Below are 26,485 nucleotides of genomic sequence, written 5' to 3'. Positions count from 1 at the left end.
ACACACCAGAGAGCTTGCTTTCTCTCTCTCCCTAAGGACACGAGGAGAACTTGGCCATCTGCAAGCCAGGAAGAAAGGCTCACCAGAAGCCCACCAGGCCGGCACTCTCATCTTAGACGTCCAGCCTCCAGAACTAAGAGAAATAAATGCCTGTTGGTTAAGTCCCCCAGTCTGTAGTGTTTTGTTAGAGCAATCTGAGCACATTAAGACAGAAGTTCACAATCATTAGGGCTGTTTAACAGGCGACAGCCTGTCTCCAACAGGCATGCCTCATTTTGAAGACTCAATGTGCTTCATGTCAGACATATGAAAGAAACCAGCTGCCACAAGAAATATATAACTGTAGCTCTAATTGTGTAAGAAGAGTTGACATTGACCCCAGGAGCTGGGGGAGCTGTTCACTGGAAATGCAGGCTTGGCTGTTACACAGGCTGGGATCCTGGGGGGGACCCTGGAATCTGCATTTTAAACCTCTCCTCCAAGAACCCCAGGCTCAGCCAAGTGTGAGAACCGTTCATTTACAGGAGCAGATGCCAAAGGCCTGGTCAACCCAGAGATTCTTTTGCTCCATGATTGTGGCCTGGCCAGACCCATGGCAAGCACTTGACCAGCGCGACTGCATTTGACCTTCTCTCTTATTGTTCCCACTTTACAAATGCCGACACAAGGCCAGGCTGGGACCTGGAGCCGGCTGTGTGGCTTTCAGGACCACAAATTCCTACCTCCCTCTGCTTGTCTCTGCCTCCCACCTTTTGATACAGCGAGCAAACCCCCATCAATGGCCTCTTTCCTCTTTAGCCTTGCGGATGGACTGCAATTTCAAAGATGCTCAGGGGTTTTATGAAGGTCTAAAAGCTTTCAGGGCAGTGGGCAGTTTTGTTTATTGCAAGGGCTTAAATCAGCCAGAGCAGGGCTGCCACAACCCTCTGGACACCTGTAAAAGCCCGAGTTCCTGACCTCCCTCCACTTTCCTCGCCAGGCCCTGCATTTAGCCCCCACTGGCCCCTGACCAGGCCATTGCAAGGCTTTAGTATTTGTCAGCTGTTCCAGGGCCTGGAAGCTGCCAGCCAGAGGGTCCGAGCTCCGACTCTGCCACGTGAACCTGGGGCACGTGACTTGAAGCGTCCAAGCTTTAGCTTCCTCACCTCTGAGACAGCATGACTTTTCTCTCCCACGTCGCGTCAGAGTGTTGACATGAAATGAACTCGTTCATCAAAACACCCAGCCTGGCACCGAAGAGGTGCTCGGATGTGGTGTGGGGTCCAGGTTGTTATTGTGGCTGCCAGCTGGGAATGCCGTCTCGGAATAGCTTCGTGGACGCTTTTCCCTCTACGTCTCCAGCCAGTGGACTTTGGCCAAACTGCCCATATTTTTTTTGCAATGCTCGGAGTCATCATTTCCCAGGACTTCTTTGAGGAGAGGAAGAGAAGAGGCCAGAAACACATCCCCCACCGTCTTGCTTTCTCCCCAGCGAGTGTTCTCTGATGCCAGTGCACTTGGCATCTAGGAGAGACCCTGGGAAGGCTGCATTAGCTGCCTGCGGCCTTTACATCTAAAGGCACTAGCCTCTCGATTCATCTCACCTGCGCTTTGGACAAACCTCAGTTTGAATGAACCTTGAGTTTATCTGAGTCAGTCATTGGAGGCTGTTTATTTGCTAGGACTTGCTGCTGGCCACGTGCTTCAGGTCCCATGACACTGGTGGCGTTGGTGCCTGGTGACAGAGGCTGACAAGCGGGGACATGTGGAAATGAGGGATTCATGGGTGACATTGAGGAAATTATCCCAGAGGTGGCAGACAATAACCTGAACTCTTCCTCAAGCCCGGGAGATTCTCCTTAGATCGTGGAGGATTTATTCTCTTGGGGATGAGCTGGAGGAAGAAATTGGGGACCCCACAGTCCCATCAACTCCCAAAATTCATCAGGAGATTCTCGCTATCTCTAGAGATTAGAAATATATAGCTGATGCCCAAACAAGCTGTCTTATTCTATTTTCTGCTTGATGTTCAGGCCAGAATTTGACATATTTTCATGCCCAGTGGGGGAGAAGAGCTTTCTGGATTAAACTGAAAGTTCCCAGGTGCTGGTAGGATTAAGGGGACAGCCAGGCTGTGGGTCCCTAAGATGCAGGGCTGGTCCTATGAGCAGTGCCAGCTGCCGTGTCCCCTGGGATGCCGGCCGCTCCTTCTGTGCCCTGGGTTTCCCCCAGACTTCTTGAGATTTCTTGAGCTGCTCCGAGAACTTGGATGCTTTGTCCCCGTTCCCAGCGCTTCAGCTCTGGCTATTTGGGACTTGCCATTATTCAAGCAGCAATGTCGCCTCATGAGCAGGTGCCTAACGATTCCGTACCTCTGAGGTGTGGGATTATGCAAAACCAATTAAGCCCCTGCTTTTATCCCTTGGGTGAGCCTGCTCCCCTGCGTACTGATCTGATTTATAATGGGGGGTTCTGTATTTAGGGAAGAAATGTCAGCTGCCTCAGGACCTGTGACTCACTCTTCCTATTGCCCCGTTTCCACGCGTGACACATTCCATTCCTGTGCTCAGTGCCTGACCCGGCAACATGGATATTCTTATTCTGAGGCAAGAGAATGGCAGGCTTCTTAAAATATATCGCTGGTGCGGGACCTCGGGGAGAGGCAGACCCCCTTCCTGGGTCTGTAAGGAGTGATTTGGGGCTGGACACACCTGGACAAGAAGGGTGTCTTTATTTGAACGCTGTAAACCCTTTGGACAGCTGGTGGCAGTGGCCGGACAGCCGAGGGCCCGCCTGGGTTTGTTTGAGTTAACTTTCCAGCCGGCTATGATTTGTAAGAGAGCTTAAAGGTGGGAAAGAAAATCCTTTTCTTAGATTCAGCAGCTTTCACTAATCAGCGGCATCTCTGGGTGTCCCTGCTTGGCTGGCTGCTGATTCCTCCCCCCTCCCCCCGCCCTCTCCTGTTTTATTAGGGAGCCAGGGGCCCAGGAGACCCGAGGCAGGGTTAGTCTTCCACAAAGAGAGGAGTCTGATCCCAGCATTGGGAGCACAAGAGCTTGTAAATCAAACTGTTAGCTTAATAGCTTGAGCCATTATTCTAAAGCAGTGGGGCTGAAAGCAAAAGCCAAATGAAAATAGTCAATTTGTTCATATTTTAGTGACTGAATGAGTATGTAATATCACGGGGTGTCAGCCCCGTGCTGGGGGAGGCGGAGTGGTCGGGTGGGAGTGGAGACCTGGACATGCTTGGGCAGCACGCCTCCACCCCCGCAAAAAATGGATTTGGGATCTCCAGTTGTAAGGTGGTCTTGGCCATGGAGACCGGGACTCGGCAAGTCAGCCGCCTTCACGGTGGAGGCAGAGCGCTGACCTCTGACCCGCATGCCTGAGGGAAGCTGAATCCGAGAAAACAGGCGTGGCCAGTAGCACTGATCATTTCAGGAGCGTGGGGGAGGCACTGGGCTGAAGGGGGGCGTGCGGACAGGACAGGCGCTCTGAAGGGAGTGCAGGCGGGGCCCCTGACGTCTGTCCTGGAGCACACACACCTGTAAGGGTGAGGTGTCTCTACCCAAACGGGGTCACACAGCATGTGTTCTTCCCCCCAATAATGTCAGTAAAGTACAGGCTAAAGTCATGGTTTTCAGTGGCTGTGTAATATTTCATAGTATTATACATTATCTCTATAATATCAGTATAATATCATATATTCAAGCCATCGCTTGACTGGCGGCATCCAACCTTTCACCACCATCGTTGGGGCCGCCGTAAATATTTGGAGCACTCGCCTGTTTGTCTTTGGGCTGTTATCAGTGGCAGTCTTTTTGTAAAAAAGGATAAACTATCTATTTGGGGGCAGGGGGATTAATATTAGGTGGCCATAGGATGTGTGGTTCAGACTGGGTCACTTTTGAGAGTAGACGGCAGCACTGTTAATAGTCCTGCCCCCCAACAGGCCCAAAGGAGGGCTGTCCTGGGCCAGCAGGGGAAGAGCCTGCAAAGGCACGGGAACAGGTGGGCCGGCTGGTGCCAGGACTGTGTAGACGGGTGATTGTTACGGTGATTGTGCCCAGCCCCATGCTTCGGTTGCCAGCTAGGGTTTGGTGTCTCCCCACCATTTCAGGCTGCAAACACTGGACACCCTGGGAGTAAAGCTTCTCCAAACTTCCCCATGGAGCCATTCACCTGTACAGTCACCTGTCTGTCTGTCTGTCCATCAGTCCACCTCACTCCTTGCCGGTCACCAGCACCCCGAAGCAGCATATCGTTGGTGCTGAGAACAGGGCTGGCCGCAGGGGGGCTCAACAACAAGATTTGTGAATGAATGAATGAATGATCTCCAGGACTACCCTCATGGCAGCTGCCCTCTATTCGTACCTCACTAGGGGTGCGTTCTGCTAAATGTTGTACATGTATGCTCTCGTCAAATGCTCCCAGCAGCCCTGCGTGGGGGACATTACCAGCCCATTTTATGGAAGAGGAAACAGAGTCTTGGACAGATAAAGCCACCGACAGGTGGGGAGTGGCAGGGTCGCCACGTGACCCAGGTCTGGCTGACCCTGGAATCACGCGCACACACAGACATACCACGCCGCTTTCCTCCTCCCTCCCACCTTGCTCTGCCCCGGGGACCCCTTGTAAAGGGCATGTGAGCCCAATGCCACCAGACACAGAGGGTGCCGCCCCCAGCCCAGCGATCCCTCTATTCAGAGGTGAGGTGGGAGGCGATGAGTTCACGCCTCGTCCCCCAAATAGGAATCTGAGCTGTCCCCCCACAGTTGACTCTTGGAGGTTGGGGTCTGCCACCTCCAAGAGCTCCCATGCTGCCTCTCACATGGCTCCTTGAACAGTGAGCTTGGGATCATGGAACCGTAGGTTGGAAGAGACCCTCCAGAACTAGCCCTACCCCTGTGTTTTCAGATGAGGAAACTGAGGCCCAGAGAGGTTCAGCAGCCAGCCCAGAGCTCTTGGCTTGGCACAGTGTCAGTGTCCTGGCAGAAAGGCCACTCGCCAGCTGTTGGCTGACTCTCCCTCTGGGCACTGGCCATCCGTGGCAACTGCTGGTTGCAGAGACCAGAAAGAAACACGGAGCCACCGGCAGCCTGTCTCTGCCGGGATCCCGCGGGGCCCGACAAGGTCTCACCGCATTAAGGGATGTGTCTTCTCCTTTTCTTGGTCCCTCTTGGGCTCATGACCCCGCTAAGGGCCCCGTGTAGTGCCGGGCAGCCTGTTGGCAGGGGCGCCCCCCTCGTGGGCTGGCTGGGGCTGTGTAGAAGCCAGCTAGCTCGGCTGTGTTGACCAAGCCCAAGGCGCGGCCTGCCTGCTGCTTTTCCATGTGAAAGGTGTTTAATTATTTCTGACAGAGTTCAGTGGCGACATCTGTTCGCAAGCGGGGAGAGTCCATTTAGGTTATCCATCACTGTGACAGGTTCCACTTTTTTGGAAGCGCTTTTTCCTTTCATAATGGGGCCAGGCTGGGGAGGGGTGGGGTGTTGGACCAGCAGCGCCTCGGGGCACAGACAAAGGCCCTCGTGGGGCTTGGCACGACACTGTTGTGGACAGCAGCAGCCCCACTGTGGACGCCCAGCCCTCTGAGTCCAGACCCAGGCAGTGGCTCGGGGGGGGTGGGGGGGGGGTGCTGGGACAGTTCAGTTTGGGAAGGGGGGCTTCATCGGGTCTGATAAAGGCTTTACAGTTTTTCTGTCATTCTGGGCTGTACTTGTCACTCGTTCATTCATCCACTCCTCCATTCATTCCACATTTACTGACCACCCATTCTACGCCAGGCCCTGTGTTGGACTCTGGGAACACAGTGGGGGACATACCAGCAATGGTCCTAATAGGCTCTCATTTTATGGGGTAAGATGGACATTGAACAACTAATTGCCCAATTAACTAATTAATTGCGGTGTGGATAAGTGTCTGTTGTGAGGGGAAATAAAGGGGAGGTGGTGGTGGGGAGTTCCCGCTGGGGTGGGGCCAGACAGTGAGGGAAGGAGACCTCAGGAGGCATCACAGCCCAGCTGTAAAGAGAAGAGGCCTAGGCAGCCTGGGGCTGAATCCAGGATCCCCTTCTTACAGGGCAAGGTCCTCACCTCTCCGAGCCTCAGTTTCTGCATCACTAGAATGGGACATCATATCTGTGAGATAATGCTTGTCAGGCTCTTGGCACTCTGGAAGAGCTCAATAAGTACGGGCCATTTCCCGTCAGGGAGTGGACTGAGCACTGCGTCCACCATGGCGGCCCTCTGGGGTCTGGGACCTGTCCTGGGCTGTCACGGGTGGCACTCAGGGCCGAGCCCTGCTGAGAGTCCTGCAGGGGAACTTGCAGAATCTGTGAACATCCCGCAAAGATGAAAAGCACCCAGTAAAGCCGGGGCTTACATTCTCATTCTTTCTCATTATTCCTATGACATGATGGGTAGGGCATTCAAGCTTGGGCCCTGCAGGCAGAGGAAGCTGGAGGCCCAGAAATGCAAACCCTGTTGCCTCTCCTCCTGCAAGGGGACAAGGACACTGGTGTGAAATTATGCACATACATGACTTAGCCCCAGGCCTGGCACCGGTTGAAAGTCTGCATTACAGGCTGGCCACTGTTGTCATAACGGTATTTTATAACAACAATCGAAAGACTGGGGGAGACAGACTGAGAGCTGAGTGAAAATAGAAACTCACTCGTGTATTTCTGTGCTCCTACTCTGGCCGACTGTGGGGATATGGGCATGTGACACAGGACCTCCTGACGCAGGACAGTCAGTGTTATCTGGGGTGGGAGGGGGACATTTCCCTGCTCTGCTTGGGGAGACCCCAGGAGCCCTCCTTTGTCCATGGCATTGGAAGCTCCAGGCAGGTTCTCAGCCAGACCGAGGGGCTGAGAGGGTGAGGTCAGGGAGTCGGTGCTGCAGAGCAGAGAGCCGTGGACGGCACCTCGTGCCCGTGGAACCATGAGCCCCATCCCCTCCCCGGCAGTATCCCTGCTATGCCTATACCCCCACAGATGTCGGGAAAAGGAGAAAAGAGCAACGGTGGAAAGGCAATGGCTAGAGAGGCCAGGAAGGAGGCTGTGGAGAGAAACTGCTGAGAGAGAGAGAGCGAGAGAGAGGGCGGGGAGACGGGGTTAAAAAGGCAGGAAATGGGGCGAGGAGAAGCCAGAGCTGAGTGGCGCTGCCAGGGTCGGGGTAGAAGAGCCACCAAGCAGAGTCTCAGTGGCTCCCGTCACCTCCCGAACAGCCCCGGTCATGTTCCTGTGCACGGGGGTGGTGTGGGCTGACAGGCGGTGGGGCGGATGGTCAGTGACATATGCTGATGCAGGCCACTTGGGCAGGACATGAGAAGCCACATCAAGGGGGCAAGCAGGCTTCTCCGGCAAAGCTCGGCAGCTTGTTCAACTGCATTAGGCTCAGGAAGGCATGGGCCCCTTCATTGTCTAAATTGCAGTTTAACTCAAGACGGCGGCTGGGCCTGGGCTAGCCAGGAATGTGGCTTTGTGCAGCTGTCTTCCTGGGGCCAGGCGCGTCCCCTAGAAAGGCTCACTGGGCCAGAGCTAGGCATGCACAATCCCCCTCCATGCTGAAGCTGCTGTCCCCAGATCTCCTAGTTCCTGTCCTCTGCACAACGCCCCATCCGGGTACCTCTGCAGGGTTACAGGGCTGAATGAACACCATCAATCCTGAAGCTGGATCATGGCAGCAGCTAGACCACTCTGGGTGCGTGTCATGCCCTCATGTGAGCTCCCAGGAGACAGTTGCCCCCATCTCCCTAGGAATGCCACCCTGCAGGAGCTTTAGGGCTGGTGGCATGGAGCTGTCTCGCGTCCCCAAGTCCCCAGGGCAGGATGTGGTGTGTCGACGACCCCATCGGGAGGTGGTCCGCCCCTGTGGACAGACACCCAGGCTCTGCGGGCAGATAACCTGGGTTTAGCTCAAAGCTGCCGCTTCCCAGCATTCGCTGTATTTCTTGTCTGTGAAACAGGGACATAGCAGTGGCGCCCCTCCAATGATGTGAGGACTCAGCGAAGAGGAGCTCACAGCTGGCACTTAGAAGTGCTCCAAACATGTTAGTTAGTACTGTTGGTATTATTACTGTCGTCGTCGTTATGCCACGCGATGTGAGCCCAAAGAGTTCCGCTGTCTAGAGGACAGGCACAGACTGGGCAAGGGGAGCGACACCTGCCCAGGGGGGAGCAGGGGCAGTGGAGGTGAGACTGACCTTCTGGAAATGAGGCATATGCCACAGGGCATCCAGCTTCACAGGCGGCTTGTACTTCCTCAGCTGACTGCTCCTGGTCTCATACAGCTTCCCAAGGAACACCTGCAGGCCAGAGAAATGTGAAGGGAGCATGCGTACCTGGCTGCCAGAGAAGCCCTGGCTGAGATGAAGGGACATGTGGGCAAAGGGTTGGGATCCCTGATGTTGCAGATCCATGGGTCACCTTTCTCCTTGATCCGGCCCTTCTCTGAGTCTGATTTCATGGCAGAGCCCTGGCCATAGCTCAGTGGTAGGACCACGGGATGCCCTGAGCCTGTTGTTCTGGTTTCTGCGTTGCCCCTAGAACATGTGGGTGCTGGCATGTAGCCGCCTGAGGGCAGGAAAGATGTCTTAGGCATCCTTGTAACTTCCTGTTCGGCTAATAGCCCTGGCAGTAAGTAGGAGCTCTACCGAGTGTGAATGGCGGGTGCATGAATGGAGGGATTGTTGCCCTCTCTTGGGAGCAGGTCCCCACCATGGCCCATTTGTGGAAGAGACTTCTTTTGGGGAGGGCTTTGGGGGCTCAGTTCAGAGCCCTGGAGGTCTCTGCAAGTGGGATCTCAGGGGTGCAGAGGAAGTCCTGCTCCTCCTTAACTGCATGCCCCGTGCCCACCCATGGATGCCAGCAAACCCATAATTGGGGTCCTAGAGCTCATGGGATATGTGTCATGGCCTGAACTGTGCCCCTGCCAAAGTTATATGATGAAGTCCTAACCCCCAATGTGGCTTTATTTGGAGGTGGGGCCCTTAAGGAGATAATTAAGGCAAACGAGGTCGTAAGGATGGGAGCCTAACCTGACAGGACCGGTGTCTTTATAAGAGGAAGACACAGACCAGGCATGTCACACAGAGAAAAGGCCATGCGAGGACACAGTGAGAAGACAGCTGTCTACCAACCAGGGAGAGAGCCCTCAAGAGAAACCAACCCTGCTGGCATCTTGACCTTGGACATCCAGCCTCTGGAACTTTGAGACAATAGATTCCTGTTGTTTAAGCCACCCAGTCAGCGGTACCTTGTTATGGTGGCCCGAGCAGACTAAAGCAGGGTCCAAGCCCTTCTCCCTCCCAACCAGTGGGGGAGGGGTCCCGGGGGAGTTCCATGCAGAGTCAGACCTTAGCTCCGTGGTGACCCTTGTCAAAATGCAAGGATCCCTGGGGGAGTGAACAGGTGTACCAGGGGTCTTATCTATACCTAGAGCTCTGTGTAGCGTGGGGCCCTCCCCCTGAAGCAGATGAGCTAGGCAGTACGGGAGAGGACACTGGTGCCCGTGTGACCCAGAAAGGATGTGCCACTGCAGAAATGGGCATAAGAAAGGGACACAAAATCACTGTCATGAGCTTGCTCGTTCTGCAGGTTCATTGCTTCAACGTCAGTATATAACATCTAACGGTGACGAGTCTATGCCTCAGGCTCTGGGCCAAGCACCTTGCCAGCATTCATTCATTCATTCATTCATTCATTCATTCATTCAGCAAATGTTTACTGAACATTCATCACATGCCAGGCATTGTTTTAGGAGCTAGGGATATGTCACTGGATAAAATCAAGTCCCTGCCATCATGGAGCTAAAATTCTAGTGGGAGAAGCAATAAACAAACACAGGAATTCATTTTAAAGTGTCAGGTGGTGATAAGTGCTTAAAAAAACTGAAGCAGGGCAAGAGGTCAGAGGGTAACTGGGAGCAGATGATGTTTTAGGGAGTCAGGAGTGGTGCTCCCCGATAAGGTGACATTTGAGGAGAGATTGCAGGTGGGGGAGGAGTATGAGAGGAGGGTCCCTGTCCTGCGGGCTGTGACCCCTCAGTCTCCAGGAAGCCCTTACACATCCTTGTGCTGTGGCCGTTCCCGGGGACAGGGTCATGGAGCCTTCGCAGGGCCTGGCGCTGAGCCCAGTGACCGGTGCAAGCAACGTGCCGGTGCTGTTTGTGCCTCTTCATGCAGGTGCATTTCCCAGGATGCTGATGAAGCCTGAGCTCGGGGGCTCCTGGTGGCAAAGGGTCCCTCCCACAGCAATGCTTGGAAACGTTGGAATAGCGTCCTTATATACGTTTTCTTAAATAGGACCTCTGAAGTGTTGAAGTTCTAGGCCCCGAAAAGGTGGATATGCCCTGGGTTTCACCAGGGTAATCTGTCTCTCCCTCAAGGCTGTTTTGTCTGAGGGCAGGGCCTGATGAATTTTCAGCGTCTCCTACAATAAAACTCCTCCTATGCTTCAGGCACACAGGAGATGCAGTCGATAAATAAGCCGAACTGAATTTAACGGAAGAGGCCACCACCCCGTCAAATCCCTTTTATTGATTTATTTCGTTAGTTATATTAATTTTATTGAATGTGTCTGTGGATAGCTTACAAACCCTTTGGCTCAGGTATACTCTAGAACAGTTTTGAAACTTTAACTTGGAACCAGAGCAGAGAGGCGGTCGAGCCAGTGGTTAACGAGCTGGCCTTCAGGATCGGAGGGACACAGGCAAGTCTTGTCGCCTCTCTAAGCCTCAGTTCCCAGCGTTGGAAATGGGGTACCGATGCCTAACAAACTGTAGGATTTTTCCAAGTTAAGCTGTGAGCAGTGTCCAGCCCAAGATGATTGCTCGCTAACAGAAGCTGTTACCAAGAATTTCACTTGGGGTCATCACCATCCCAATCTAGGACATTCTTAGCTGCTAAAGAGACAGGCTTTTCCTTGGATGGCGGCAATTTGACCTTGCAAACTGACCACCTTCTCAACCCCAATAAATTGTTTATCAGCCCCAGACAACCCTCCCCAGCGTTTGGTGGGGCTGGGTGTTCATAGCCATTTGTTTGACAACGTGGCAGCCACACGGAATCTTGGAACAGGAAGATAACTCTGGGCTTGGTTCAACAAGTGTTTTCTGAGTGCCTACTGTGTGCTAGGCATGGCATCGTGGGCCTTCATTTAATCTGACCCCTATCTTTGCTCAATGAGGAAATTGAGATCCCAACAAAGTGTTAACTCACTCGAAGTCATATCCCCAGAGCTGGCACCAGGTCCCAACCAGTGCTTGGCATTGGAGCCATTCACATTAACTACTTAAGGGGGTGTTGTGTTGAAAAAGGAGGGGCACAGGATACGGGTTGTCTCTAGAATCAGAAGATGGGTCCTCGGGGGCTCAGGATTCTGTGGATTTGCGACACTCTGACTTGCTGTGAAATAGCTGCTAATTAAAAAACACGACTCTCAATTGTCACTATAAAGCAGTTTGTAATGGCAATGCTCCCTCTGAAACTGGTCATTACCATAGCAAGTTGACTCTTTCTTGAGCCATTAACGAATAAACTAGTCACGAGCTGCTTTTAAAATGTTATTACCACACTCTGCTCTTTAACGAGCTGGCTTCTTGGATTCCACAACTGCTGAGAACGCTAAAAGGGGCTGGGGCTCCCTGCCATCCACGGGCTTGGGAACACCTGGGACCATCTGTCCCTCCGTGCCTCTCTGGCTTGTCCTGAGGGCACCAGGATCCCTGTAAGGCTCTGACTGCTACCCAGGTTGGCCCTAGGACATCTCAGGCACTGCCCCTGAACCCCGAGCTTCCCTGTCATCAGCAGGAGTGGGACCTCACCATTGGGAAAAGCCTGGACTCAGGTGGGACACACCTGGGTCCAGGCCGCTCACTTGGGGGAGCCTCAGTTTCCCCATTTGAAAATGAAACAGACGATCTGATGAGACCCCAACCTCCGGGGGCTCCCAACCTTAGGACAAAACGCAGGGGGACAGACAGGGTGTGTGCTCGGCCCCGTTCCCTGCAGTGTGGAGGGACAGCAGTGTGATCGTTGTGACGACCAGTGACACTGAAGTTGTGCTTCTAATGAAATCCATTAAGTGCTAAGTGAACATAAAGCGATTCTGCTTTGAAGGTGAGCATCTGGCTCTACTGCCACTCGTACCTTTAGCAGTTGGCAGTGTTTGCACGTAGTTTGCCTTCAGCTCCCTTTCCCTGTGTGGGCACCATCGTGCCTGGGAAATGGGTGATACCCACCTGCTGGGGTTTTGAGAAGCGTAAAGAGATGATGGTAACAGGAAGTGTTTATCATGGGGCCTAGGCATTAATTTGAAACAAAGTGTATTTCTAAGGTTTCATAAGGGTGCTCTTTACAGCACCCACCCAGAATGCGTCTCTGTGTATCTTGCCATCTTAACCTTGTCTTGATGGACAGTGCCCGGCACATTTCTGTCTAGGCCAGGTCACATTAGTTTAAAATCTGGTTTCCAGATGTGTGAGGTCATGCGGAGGTTCAGTGGAAGGGTCCCCAGGCGGGAATTGGGGACGGATTGTAAGGTTCTAATCCTCCCTCAGGGGCAGACAGGCCCAGTTCACCCGTAACCTCAGCCAGAATCTTCCACTCTTGGGTCTTAAGTAGAGGTTGGACTTGACCATCACCAAGACCCTGTCCAGCTCTAAATTTCTATGAGGCCTGATCGGCCCAGCAACAAGCAACTTGATTGCCCCACCCCCGACCCCTCCACTCTCCAGCCCCACCCCCTACCAGAGATACAGATGCACCAAGTTCCGTCTCAAAGCTCTGCCTGAGCCAGCCCTTCCCTCCCTGCCCACGCTAACAATCGTCCACTCAGGAGTGAGGGCCGCCTTTACCTTGTGCTTTTTTTCCAGTTTAATGGCTTTCTGAGTAGCCTTTTGTTCCTGCACCCACAGCTGCTGGTACCGGTTCTGCAGTAGGTCAAAGAAGGGGGTGGAAGGCCTGTGGGGAGGAAGTCCAGACAGGTTTGAGGTCTTGGAAGGGTCAGTGGCACTCTCCCGCGAGAGCACCTGCCTGACTATCCAGGCTACAAATCACTCTCCCCAAGGCTCTGGGAAGCTCTCTCTGGCGTTCTAAAGCCAAAGAAGCAGGTGTCTCACATGAGTCATTCAACAAACATTTATTGCACACCAACCAAGTGCTGGACCTGAGATGGTGACAAAGACCCTCTCCTTGACCAAATTTTTGATAAGCTACTTGGAGCCTTCTTCTCGACTAGGCCCTCACACTTGGGTCGTATCCTCGGCCTGCTGAAGACAGTCTTAGAAAAGAACCTGCTAAGTTAGTCCCTCCACCCCGCCATCTGATCATCCAGGCCCACCTTTACCAAGAATACTTTTAAGTCAGGTTAGCAAGAATCCCCCTACGCTCCATGTCTCCTCTTAGTAAGTTTCCATCTACTGACCCCCCACTCTGCTCTTTGACTATAAATCCCCACTTGTGTTATATTCAGAATCGAAGTCGCTTTCCTCTTTTGCAATAGTACTGAATAAAATCTGTCTTTACCGCCTTTAGATCAGCTCTTATTCTCTGACAAGTGTTTGCTGCCAAGCAGCACTTACCCTCTGCAGAGTGTTTCGTATACCCCACCCTTCTCAACACTAGAAATCGGGTACTATTATTATCCCATCCTGGAGATAAAAGGGTAAGGTCCCAGGGCAGGGGGGACAGTACTGCAAGTGAGACCTGCTTAGGATAACCAACTAGGTGATGAGGGGGAGTTCTTTGTGGAAGAACCAGAGCTAATAAATGCAGGAGGAATGATAGAATCGAGGGGAAGGAACCCACTATTTTACAAGTCCTAATAAAATAATGGATTTAGGTAATAATTATCAATGGCTGCTAAAATGATTAGGTGGAAGGCAGATGGTGAACTTTATAATGGATGGGTCAGGTGGCAGCAACTGAACCAAATGATCAATTTTTTTTTATTGTGGTAAAATACACATAACATGACATTTACCCAAACGATCAATTTTATACTCACTGAAAGTGACAAATAGACACTGTGCTGGAAGTGACACCATAGGAAGTATGCAGCACCACCCACCAAATATTTATGGGGAAAAGAAAAAACCAAAAGTGAACCTGAGGATAATCAAACATCTAGACCAGAACTGCAAATAAAAATATAATGTGAGGCACCATGTAACTAAATTTTTTTTCTGGTAGCCATGTTAAAAAGAGTAAAAAGAAGCAAGTAGAATTAATTTTACTAATATATCTAAAATATTGTCATATTACTATGTGATCCCTTTAAAATATTAATGAGATATTTAACAGATTGAGTTTTTTAAATTTGAATTTAAATCAGTTCAAATGAAATAAAATGGAAAATTCAGTTCCTCAGTGGCCACATGCTAGGTGCTGGCTAGTCAGCTGGGCTGCTGCTGCCACACTGGACACACAGCTCTCAGACTACCTACCACCGTTTACAGGAGCCGCAGGGGACAGAGGATGCCATCCGCCAAGTTCAAAGTGTGGGACAATCCACAGGACAAATGACTCAATCACTTCAGCAAAGAACATTGGAGAAAAGAGAGGATGAGGAAGTGAGACAGATTAAAAGTGACTTAAGAAACACATCAACCAAATGCAATATGTGGACCTTGTTCAGAGCCTGAATCAAACAAACCAACAGTGGAAAGGTATTTTGGGGGGCAAGCAGGGAAAATGAACACTAGCTGAATTTTAGAAGGCATTGAGGAAATACTGCAAGTTATGTTGTGTGTGATGACGATACTGATTATTTATGTTAAGTCTTTATCTGTTAGAGATACATACCAAAGGGTTTGTGGGTGAAATAATATATTGTTTAGGATTTGCTTTAAAAGAGAAACTCCAAGAAATAATAAAACACATAAAAATAAAATAATGTAAAATACAAAGATGACAGAAGAATGGCAGGATATGTTGATAATGGTTGAAATTGTGAGATGTGAAGGTTGATCCTGTTTTATACTATTGCTATACTTTTGTGCTTGTTTGTTTTGTTTTTTTGTTTGTTTGTTTTTTATTGGGGAAGGAGAACAGGACTTTATTGGGGAGCAGTGTGTACTTCCAGGACTTTTTTTCCAAGTCAAGTTGTTGTCCTTTCATTCTTAGTTGTGGAGTGTGCCATTCAGCTTCAAGTTGTTGTCCTTTCAGTCTTAGTTGTGGAGGGCGCAGCTCAGCTCCAGGTCCAGTTGCCGTTGTTAGTTGCAGGGGGCGGAGCCAACCATCCCTTGAGGGACTCGAGGAATCCAACCCACAACCTTGTGGTTGAGAGCCCACTGGCCCATCTGGGAATCGAACTGGCAGCCTTCGGAGTTGGGAGCACGGAGCTCCAACCGCCTGAGCCACCGGGCCGGCCCCACTTTTGTGCATGTTTGAAAATTTTCATAATAAGAACTAAACAGAAAGAAAAACAACAACAACCAGGGACTAAAGCTTATTGTTTCCCCCATTCCCTTTTTTCTGCTCTTCCTTTGGCTCCTAAACAGTCTCAGCCACCTGCTCCACCACTTAATTCAAGTCTGGGCTGGTTATTTCCTCATTTCTCTGGGCCAGAGGTTGTCAGATTGTGGTGCTTAAGTATCACCAGGGCCCAGAGGTTCTGATTCAGGAAGTGGATGGGGGCCCAAGAAATAGCATTTTTAGTAAATAGAGGAAGTAGTTCTGATACAGGATGTAGTGGGTTCAGTAGTGGGTCCCCAAAAGATATGTTTCCATCCTAATTCTCAGAACCTGTGGATATGACTTTATTTGGAAAAAGGGCTTTTGCAGATATAGTCAGGTTAAGGATCTCAAGATGGAGTAAGCAATGAAATGCTTTTTTAGGGCAAGCCCTAAGTCCAATGACAAGTGTCCTTATAAGAGACTCACAAGAGGAAAGACTCAGAGAGAAGAGGAAGGGCCATGTGAAGACGGAGGCCGAGATCAGAGCGATGCTGCCAGAAGCCTTGGTAAAATACCAGTCTAGTCCTGGGGCCCCCAGAAGCTGGGCGAGTCAGGACTAGACTCTCCCTAGAGCCTCCGGAAGGAGCACGGCCCTGCTGACACTGCGATCTTGGAGTTCTGGCCTGGTCCAGAACTGGACCAGAATGCGTTTCTGTTGTTTTAAGCCACCACATTTGTGCTCATTTGTTATAGCAGCCCAAGGAAAGGAGTACACAGGGGTTCCTCAGCCCACACTTTGGGAAACACCAAAGGAAACTGCTATGCAGATGAGCGGCGTCCAGAGAAGGTCCTGTGACTGGAAATCACAGAGCCCTTTATAGCGGAAGGAAGCACAGATCGCCTTTTGTAAACTATGCTGTGCGGACGGACCCCAGGACCTCTGGGAGGCTTGTTCTCAGCACGTTCTGGGTCAGGGACTCTGGAGCGGCGGAAGTGCTGCATCCAGGACCCACATTCGAGGCTTAAAGCCTCAGTGGTCACCAAGTCCCAGCTGAGTGACTGGTCCCTAGCCCCTGAAGTCCCAGGAAGCTGTAGAGAGCATTCTGTGTAGGTGTGCAGGATACTGTGGGGAGGGGCCACAACCTGAATCACGTTTTCAGATGCGCAAGCACCCCAGGAAAGAGCCAAGCCTCTGCTCTTACCCCTTTTTTCACAGACAAGGGATGAGGAAATGGAGGTGCTGTAACCCCCGGGATCGTATGGTGAGGACCTGAGACCGCCAGCCTTGAGCTAGTCTTTATGTTTGGTTTGGCATGCACGGTGGTCTTAAAAGACTTGGAAATCCATCTAAACATTATTGTGGGGACAGAGTCCCAGAGAGCAGTTTCCAGGCTCTCGGCCTCACGTGGAAAGGTGCTGGCTCGGGTAGCAGATGGCCATCAGCTGTGACTAGTTGGCCATCAGCCATAACCAGTGAGCCATTGGCCACTAATATAACTGCCATGGCTATGCTACAGGGTTGGTTAGTTGGTTGGTTGGTTGGTTGCCAGTGGAGCAGACTGCGGATTGCGGTTAGCAAGCGTGGATGGTAGATTGCGGATCATGTGGGTCCTACTTCCTGTATCTCACCTGGCCGCCCTCGAGACTGGGGTGCAGAAAGACCCCTCAGTGGGGTATTGACAGATGTTTGCTTTTGTGTCTCGACCAGCCACCAGCGAGAATATAGTGGTATGACTCCCCTATCCATGGCTCCGTGCGTGTTCCTTTTCGGCCTCACCATATCCTGCTTTCTCGTGTGGGGAGCAGGACCAGAGACCCCGCGTGACATTTACATTAAAAAAAACACAACTTTCCAGACTCTTGAAAATGTGGAAGTTCTCACCATGTGGGTCTGCACTCCTAGGTGGCGACATTTGGCGGACGCCGAGTGTCAGGTTCCATTAGCCCCAGTCCTCTCCCTCGCTAGGCTAGTTCCACTGAGTGCTGGGCCCCTCCAAGTGTTGCATTGTGTGGCTGCAGAGAGCTGGGCAGAGCTAGACTGGACCTTGGACATCTCCAGCCCACCCGCCCACTCCGTCTGTGCTCCTGCTACAGGCTGGCTGATCCTGGACTCTATCTGAGAGGAGGTTCAGTGACTTTGAAATGCCACTTAGGCTCAGAGGTGTCTTCACAGAGCAGCCTGCAGCGCCTCTACAAACAGTGGCTCTTTGTTTTCCTGTTCCTTTACCCCTGTGGCGACTTTTATTACTTAATTATTACACACCCCATGCTTCTGAGCAGCCTAATTTATAGCTGTGCTTTCTAATGACACTAGATGGTAAGCGGCACTATCTTCCCCAAGAGGCCGTTCACCACAGAAGGGCTATCTTCCCAGCAGCCCCCACTGTATACATCACCATGAACCTACCTCGCAGCCCTCCTGCACCTGCGCTGACCGTCTTTGTGTCCTGCTCTGGCCAGCGGTTCTTATTACCTGGGAAGAGGCAGGGAGGGGCTCAGCACGGGAGAGTAGCTGACAAACCTGGTGACTCACAACCCCGGAGCTCTGACTGGCTAACGCAGACCCAGCAGGGCTTGCCTATTTCTACTTGGCTCATTAACTTGGATAAAAAGGTGGGGGAGGCTTGTCTGATGTGCGGAAAACTCAGAAAGTAGATCAGATCACGTCATCCCTTCCTTAAAATGCCCTCGATGGCCTCCCATTCCTTAGGCTAAGCCTAGACTCCCTGCTATGTCCAGCAAAGCCCTCCCCTCTCCACCTCCTCCCTGAAATTCAGCTGCTTCTGTCTTCAGGTCTCAGCTGTGGAGTCACCCCCTCAGAGGCTCGTCCCTGACCAGCGCATCCTCCAATGGCTCTCCCCAGGTGACCTCCCGTGCAGGGCCACACTCCTTCATTCATTTACTGGTTGATAATCTGTCTCGGCCGTTGAATGCCAAACCATAAGAGCAGGAATGGTTTATGTCTGCTGTGAACTGGCCCAGTGCTGCTCTCAATAATTGTTTGTTATTGAGAGAGAGAGGGATGGAGGGAGGGAAGGAGGGAAGAGATAGAAAAAGTGAGAGTAGACAAAATTTTAGGCAATATACTTTTCACAATTCAGGGTATTGTAAATTAGGCTAGATATGAGTTATAATTAGCTAATGGAAGTAAATGGGTGGAAATGCAATTCAATGGAGGAAGGAAAGTCTTTTCAATAAATGGTGCTGGAACAACTGGACGCCATGGGCAAAAACAAAAGAAACAACTCTCAAATTAAGGCTCACACCTTATGCAAGAATTGATTCAAAATGGATCATAGATTTAAATGTAAAACTTGAAAACTTTTAAAGAAATGAAGGAGAAAATCTTTGGGACCGAAGGCTAGGCTACGTGATGACTTTTTAGACTTTACACCAAGAGCATGATCTATATGACAGAAAAATAGATAAATTGGACTTCCGCAAAATTAAGAACTTTTTATCTGTAAAAGATCCTCATAAGATGAAAACTACAGACTGAGAGAAAATATTTGCAAACCACATTATCTGGCAAAGGACTCCTACCTAGAATATCTAAAGAACTCTCAAAACTCAACAAAACAGACAAACAAACAATTCAGTTAGAAAATGGGCAAAGGACAGGAAGAGACATTTCATCTAAGAGGATATATGGATGATGAGTAAGTGCGTGAAAAAATAGTCAACATCCCTAGCCATTAGACAAATGCAAATTAAGACCATGATGACATATCAGTACGCACCTGTTAATACGGTTGAAATAAGAAATAGTGACAATACCAAATGCCAGTGAGAACACAGAGAAACCGAACCTCTCATATGTTGCTGGTGGGAATGTAAAATGGTACAGCCCTTCTGGAAAATAGTTTGGCAGTTTCTCAAAAAAAAAAATTAAACATACACTCACCATATGGGCCCAGCCATCGCACTCCTGGGCATTTATTCCAGAGAAATGGGAATTATGTCTACACAAAAACCTATACACAAATGGTCATAACACTTTCATTTGTAATAGCCCCAAACGGGGAACAACCAAAATATCCTTCAATGGGTGAATGGTTAAATAAACCATGGTGCGTCCATGCTGTGGGGTATAACCCAGCAATGGGCAGGAACCAACTGTTACTACACACACGACTTGCATGATTCTCAAGGCCGTTATGCTGAGTGACATGGCCTTTGATTCCATGCATATAACATTTTGGGATTTTGCAGGGACTAGGGGTCACTATGGGGTAGTATGGGGGAGCTCTTTGAGGTAGCAGAACAGCTCTATATTTTCATTGTGGTACACAAATCTGCATATGTGATAAAAATGCATAGAACAAGACAGACAGACACACACGCACACACACTCCAATGAGTGCAGGTCAACTGGTATAATCTGAAGTCTGTGTTGTACCAATGTCAATTTTTTAGTTTTGGTATTGCACCATAGTTATGTAAGATTTTATTATTAGGGGAAATGGGATAAGAGTATGCAGGATCTCTCTGTACTATTTTTATAACTTCCTGTGAATCTGGAAGTTATTTAAAGTAAAATATTTTTAAATGCAATCAAGCATGCTAGAGGAGACTGAAATAGCTTTCTACTTTATAGAAGACTACTACCAAATCATGGTCATTCAAAAGAGATAATCAAGAGTATGGAGCCAAATTATGTAGGGAAAAAAGAACATAGGGTGTGTCAGACAATTTTCTAAAATTGTGTGAGTTTTCTGGATTTTGTGATCTGTAGTATTCGTCAGCTTATTTAAAATATTAATTTTTTCAGACTTCTTCTCTTATTCTAATTATGTATTCAGTTTTATGCCTAAATTTGCATTCATGATTTTGAATTTTTTTTAAAAAATATTTTATTAGGTGGCCGGCCCAGTGGCTCAGGTCGTTGGATCTCCGTGCTCCTAACTCTGAAGGCTGCCGGTTTGATTCCCACGTGGGCCAGTGGGCTCTCAACCACAAGGTTGATGGTTCCACTCCTTGAGTTCCGCAAGGGATGGTGGGCAGCGCCCCCTGCAACTAAGGTTGAACATGGCACCTTGAGCTGAGCTCCTGGATGGGATGGCTCAGTTGGTTGGAACGCATCCTCTCAACCACAAGGTTGTTGGTTTGACTCCCGCAAGGGATGGTGGGCTGCGCCCCCTGCAACTAGAAACAGCAACTGGACCTGGAGCTGAGCTGTGCCCTCCACAACTAAAATTGAAAGGACAACAACTTGACTTGGAAAAAAGTCCTAGAAGATTTTATTGGGGAAGGGGAACAGGACTTTATTGACTTCCGGGGCTTTTTCCAAGTCAAGTTGTTGTCCTTTCAGTCTTAGTTGTGGAGGGCACAGCTCAGCTCCAGGTCCAGTTGCCTTGTTGTTAGTTGCAGGGGATGCTGCCCACCATCCCTTGCGGGAGTTGAACTGGCAACCTTGTGGTGGAAAGCCCACTGGCCCATGTGGGAATCAAACCAGCAGCCTTCAGAGTTAGGAGCACGGAGCTCCAACCGCCTAAGCCACCGAGCTGTTGAATATTTTTTCTTAAAGAAAGCCCCAACCTTAAATAAGCTTCAGGTCCCACAAAACCTGGAGATGCTCTTGAGTGCAGATAAGATTTTTTTTAACTATAAGAGACTATTATGTATAACTTTATGCTGATAAATGTAAAAACCAAAACAAAGTAGATGGTTTGTGTAGGAAAACATAAAAGATCAAAGTTGGCTGAAGCGCATCTACAAAATGTTAGCAGGGCCCTGGGTACCAGGCTCAGGGACATCTGTACACTTGAGCTCTCCCCACCTCGCTATCCACAGTATTCCAGGGCTTTCCAGAACTTTTTATTAAAAGCCTCCCGATTCGTTTTCTGACCCCAAACCAGGACAAGGTGAGTGTATATGCTGTTGGTCAGTCTCATTCCATAAGACCGAATGAAAGAATACTAAATGGAATGTTCCATACCTAATTGCACAAGGTATTAATAAGCCAAGGCCCTGCTGTAACGCCATCTGCTCACCCTGGAGCCACGGAGTTGGGAGGCGGTCACAGAGCGACTCACTCTGCCCCTCCCATGAGCTTCCCACTGAGCCGGGGGAGGAAAGAAACTTTTCTCCCAATGAAGCTGGAAGTTTTGACTCTTACATCAGACAAGACATGTTAACTAGAGCACCGAGATGGTCTTTTGTAACTGGGAGTGATCAGAAAAGCCATGAATGCCTGAAACTTCCCCTGGGAAAGGGGCCGAGAAGGACTTTGACCCTGAGAATGGGTCTGAACAAGACAAGGAGAACACAAGTATCTTCAAATTGCCCTGCGGCTCCCACTTGTTCAGCGATAGTGTGTGTCTTTATTAGGAAATATTACATGGCTGCCAGAAAGAATAAAGTGGTCATAGGGGTAATGACCCAGAAAGATCTCTGAGACATGTCAAGTATGAAGAAACAAGTTGGGGGAGAGAGTTATGCATGTGTAAGAGCATCCACACAGGCGTGAATGCATGGAAGACAGACTGGAAGACCCCACTGGTGATGACCCTGGGGTGAGGGGCTACCATGGTGGGAGAGGCAAGGGCTCTTCCCCTTCCTGTCTCCTACCTGGTTCTATGTGACTCTTCTGCAATGAATAAAGCAAAACAACAACAATAACAACAAAAATCCAAGTCTGAAAATTCATGTGACTCGGCTGGGGCCACACAGCCAGTGATGGGGTGATAGCTACGGGACCCAGACTCCGTGTCAGGATGCCCACACTTTCTGCCTGCTTCCTCCATCCTCAGGGCAACTCTAGCGACAGATATTAATATCCCCATTTGACAGATGAGAAATCGGAGGCCCAGAGAAGGTCATTGTCTTGCCCAAAACCACAGTCAGTGAGTGACATGTTGCATTTGCATTGGAAGCGTGTGGGTGTACTGCCCTGCAGCCTTGCCCCCTGCAGTACCAAGGTCGAGTGCCAGGGCAGAGATGGCCGTTGGAGCTCAGAGGAGAGAACGGTTAATTGAGCCAGAGTGGGGGATGAGAAAAGTCCCCTCTGAGCCTTTTGAAAGGTCTTTGGGGATGAGCAGACAATGGCCAGGAGGGGAAGTGACGCAAAGGGGACCCGATCGAGGGATCAGCATGAACAGAGACAGGGAATGAGGCTTGGCTGGTGCCACGCCTCCCAGCCCTAGACTGGCTCGATGGGTACTGGAGAATAACAGCAACCCAAAAATGCCTCCCATTTTAATGAGCACTTACTATGCGGAGCCTGCTGTTGAGCACTCCAGCTGCAGTCTCAGTGAGTCTTCATAGCTCTGAAAGTGGAGATGATCATTCCCGCTTTCAGATGGGGAAACTGAGGCTCAGAGAAATCAAGCAACTTGCCCAAGGTTTGCTCACGGACACCGAGCAGCCCGGTGGCAGAGCCAGGCTCCAAGTCCGGGCTCCCCTAGCTGTAAGGGTGCTCCTAACTGTTGGCTGTGTGTCTGGACCCCAAAGCGGGTCTGCCTGGTCCAGTCACCTTTGTCTAGGTGGCCTGGCCGCTGGTCCCGCTCTGGGCCTGGCTGGGTGACTTAAGTTGTGCTTTTCTACAATTTGCTTCTCTGACAGTTTTTCCTCCACACAAGGAAGCCGATTCGTCCTGGCCCCCCTGGTGGCCCCACCCTGGGGGGTTTCAGGCGCTCAGGGTTAGGGCGTCCTCAGTTTCTGAGCAGACCCCCTCAGGGACGTTTAGGCCACCGCTGTGGGCTTCGACAAATTACCGCTGATAACCCGGCAGGAACCGCTTGGAAAAGTTCCTCACCAGCCTGACATTCCCACTAACAGTAGAACCGCGTCAAAACTAAGTCTAATAAAGTGGGAAACGGGGAATACAATGAGGGGAAAGCAGCTCCCACTCGGGATAGGCCTGCAAGAAACTTCAAATTAGTTCAATCAAATCCATCTCGGCTGCCTCGCGATTGATACCCCAGACCAGGCGTTGATCTCCGATGAAGGCAACCGGGAAGAGCAAGGGGAATGGAGATTATCATTTGCAAACATTAGGCTGACACTTTGTGCGTGCGGGGGGGATGAGGGCTGACAGCTCTGATTTGCCCGTGCGGCTCCTCTCTGCCAAAGAGTGCTCTGTGGATTAGAGGGGGCCCCTTTCATGGCAACCCATCTTCATCTTCGCTGCTCATTAAAACTTTGTGGAGCTGGAGAACTTGGCGGAGGAGAGGAAGCTGTAGGAACCTTCTGAGGGACTTCAGGTACACATTTGTTGAAAGGTGTTTGAGAAGGGAGCCTTGGGTCTGACAAACCGGATTTTAGTACGGCTCTCCGTTCACAGCGGGCTAAAATAATTGGTCATCAGTGACTACTAATTCGGTTTAGTAGCCAGAGGCAATTTTTTTCTTCCTGGAAAATCAATGACAGTACGGAGATCTGTTCAACGTGATTCCGCTCCAGACGGGTCCTTATTTGGCGCTTGATGCATTTTCCAGTAGAGACAGCTATTTTGTTAAAATAAAATTAAAATCCATCTCTAATATGCCAGTGGTCCCAGAGGGCGGGAGAGGCAAGGGCACCCACACAGCCTCCAGGGCTGAAGGAGTGGACAGTGGCTTCCGGGATGGGCAGTGCCTCTGAGGCTGGTGTGAAATGGAGAGCATGCCGCGGGCCACAGGCGGTCTGGTTTTGGAGGAGCCTGGAGGGCTGGACTTCTCTCAGAGGTTCAAAATCAAAATCGGAAGCAGGGGAGACACCCGACAGTGGCCCGACTTCTCTTCCGTGTCCCCGACGTGTTCCTTCGCGCTGGGTGGGGCCTCGGAAGGAAGGCCTTGCGATCTCCACGGTAGGATCGTGCACTTCCTGGATGGGCTCATCGGTCACTGTCCAGTGACTTCAGTGGCCATTTCCTGAGCACGTTGCTTGTGCGTGAAGTTGCACAGCCGTTTTTTTTTTTTTTTAAACAAGCAGTTCTGACTAAGATTGCCCACATAGCACTAAAGCCACCGCTAAATCCATGTTTTGCTTTTTTTAAATCAGAATTTTAATTGATTTAAAAAATTGAGAATTTTAATTGAGGTCATGGCAGATTCACTGCAGTTGTAAGAAATAATACGGGGGGGTCCCGTGTGCCCCTTACCCAGTTTCCCGCAATGGTAACATCTTGTAAAACTAAAGGACAAAATCACATCCAGGATATTGGCATTGAGGCAATCCACCCATCTAATTCAGATGTCCCCAAATTACTCAGACTCGCGTGTGTATTTATTTCTATGCAGATTCATCACGTGTAAATTCGAGTACTCACCACCATAGTCAACATACAAGACAGTCCATCACCACAAAGATCCCACCGGCTTTCCTGTTCTAACCATGCCCACTGCCCTCCCCTGCACCCATGTGCCAGGGACCGTTTCATTTCATCCTTACAAGAATCCTGCTGGATAGGAACTATTATCATGTCACACGCCCCACCCCCCATGTTATTGATAAAGAAACCGATTGGTAAAGGACTACTGACATTGGCGCTGCAGTGCTGATACAGAGACCAACGAGATGGAGTACCGTGTTCAGGATCCGTGTCTGGCGATGCTGCACTAACCTGGTTGCAATTAGCAGATTCGAGGCCATACCTGTCCTGCAGACCTGCAGAGTGGGGCCTGTAACATTTTTAAAACTCTTCTTACCAATATCTATATATTTTTAAAATCAGAAGAATTCATATAAATATCCAAATAGCTGGCTTTCCTCGATGAGGCCTTAGGTTGCCCGGTAACACTGGGCCCACATCCTCACATGACACTAGTTGTTTGGAGCTGCCACCCTGAGACCAGGCACGTGCTCAAGTTTGACGCAGTCCCCACTGCTCCCTACGGCCTCATGCAGGGCCGGCTTTGCCCTCTAACCTGCCAGGCTTCTGCAGGCCTGGGAAATTGTACCCTGGCTCCATGCCTCTTAAATAACAAAAATACTTGGTGTCTCTCTTTCTTCCCCAAAGCTCAAATGACTCTTGACTGCTGAACTCACACCATTTCTCTTGACACAGGAGGAGGTAGTAATAATCCCACTTACGGATGAAAAAATGGAGGCCCATGGAGATGTAAGGTGTGCCCAGCGCGCCTGCTGAATCTGGAGTCCTTGGGCTTCGAGGCGAGTTTCCCATCCTCCCTCTGCCTTCATCTTTGTTCCCTCCTAAAAGTGAGAGGCTGGAGGGCACCGCGAGACACAGAGAGAGTGAGAGAAAGGAAGAAACTCCCTTAAAGGAAGAACCTGAAGGAAAAAGCCAGGGCCCAGGGGACAATGTGCTTGGACCCCAAGACTTTCTTGGGGAACCATGAAAATGTTTTAATTTTTTTTTTACATCAGAAGAAAAAAATAATAATCCAGCCTGGGGTAGATTCATCTTTATACCAGCACAGAGGAAGGGGCTCACAAAGGCGAGTGCCCAGTGCCCTGAGAAATCACTGCCACCGACTGCCCTGGAGCCAGAAAACACAGGCCTAGGACTGGATGAGAAGTTGCATTTTAATACTGTCTCTCCGTCCTCATCATGCTGAGACCAGAGACTCTTGAGGGTGAATAAGAATCACCCTGAGAATGTACAGATAGTAGAGATGACTGGCATCACCATTAGACATTCTGACCCACCGGGTCAGACTGTCTGACCCATCTGCATTTTGTCTGGGGGGGGTACTCCCCATCCTCTAGGTAATTCTGGCCAACGTGGTCTCTGGCACCCTTAGGAGGTTACATCTCTGAGCCTTTCCTGCAGACCACCCTCCAACCTGGCTGCCACCAGCACTTCCATCTGGGATGGGCTGGCCGGGCACCTCTGGCCCCAAGGGACCGCTGCTGCCCCTTCATTCCCTCCCAACCCTCACTGCCTTTTGCTTAATTGTCCGTCATTGGCCCCAGGGCCTGTCTTTTCTAACTAGCCTGGAGGAAGGGGTGGTAATTGAGGCAGCCACAGCCTGTCTCGTGGCAGGACTCTTAGAGCTAATTAGAGAAGAGGACCTCTGGGCTCGTGGTTAGTTTTTAATTGTTTGTGGATGCAACATAAAAGCTAATGACAGAGGAAGGAGGCTTAGTTAGCAGCACACTCCTGACTTCTAAATTTGTCTAAGAGGTCATTTGCAATTTGTTAACATTTTTCACAAGGGTGAAT

General features: G+C 50.2%; 1 protein-coding gene across 2 annotated transcripts in view; it reads right to left on the bottom strand.

The window, feature by feature from the left end:
- The window catches only part of CFAP77 (cilia and flagella associated protein 77), a 118,351-nt gene that overhangs the window by 15,532 nt on the left and 76,334 nt on the right, over positions 1-26,485 (bottom strand). The window contains exons 4-5 of one of the 2 annotated variants that reach the window (XM_081065930.1): positions 12,837-12,942; positions 8,185-8,286 (exon numbers count right to left, since the gene is read on the bottom strand). In XM_081065930.1, the coding sequence (XP_080922056.1) occupies positions 8,185-8,286; positions 12,837-12,942 (208 nt within the window). The remainder of the gene's footprint in view (positions 1-8,184; positions 8,287-12,836; positions 12,943-26,485) is intronic. The other variant, XM_081065931.1, reaches the window with a different exon arrangement.

This window comes from Rhinolophus hipposideros (genome assembly GCF_964194185.1).
Source record: "Rhinolophus hipposideros genome assembly, chromosome: 11".
NCBI classification, from domain to species: domain Eukaryota; kingdom Metazoa; phylum Chordata; class Mammalia; order Chiroptera; family Rhinolophidae; genus Rhinolophus; species Rhinolophus hipposideros.
Note: the sequence above shows the minus strand (reverse complement) of the source record. Positions and strands in the feature narration are given on the sequence as shown.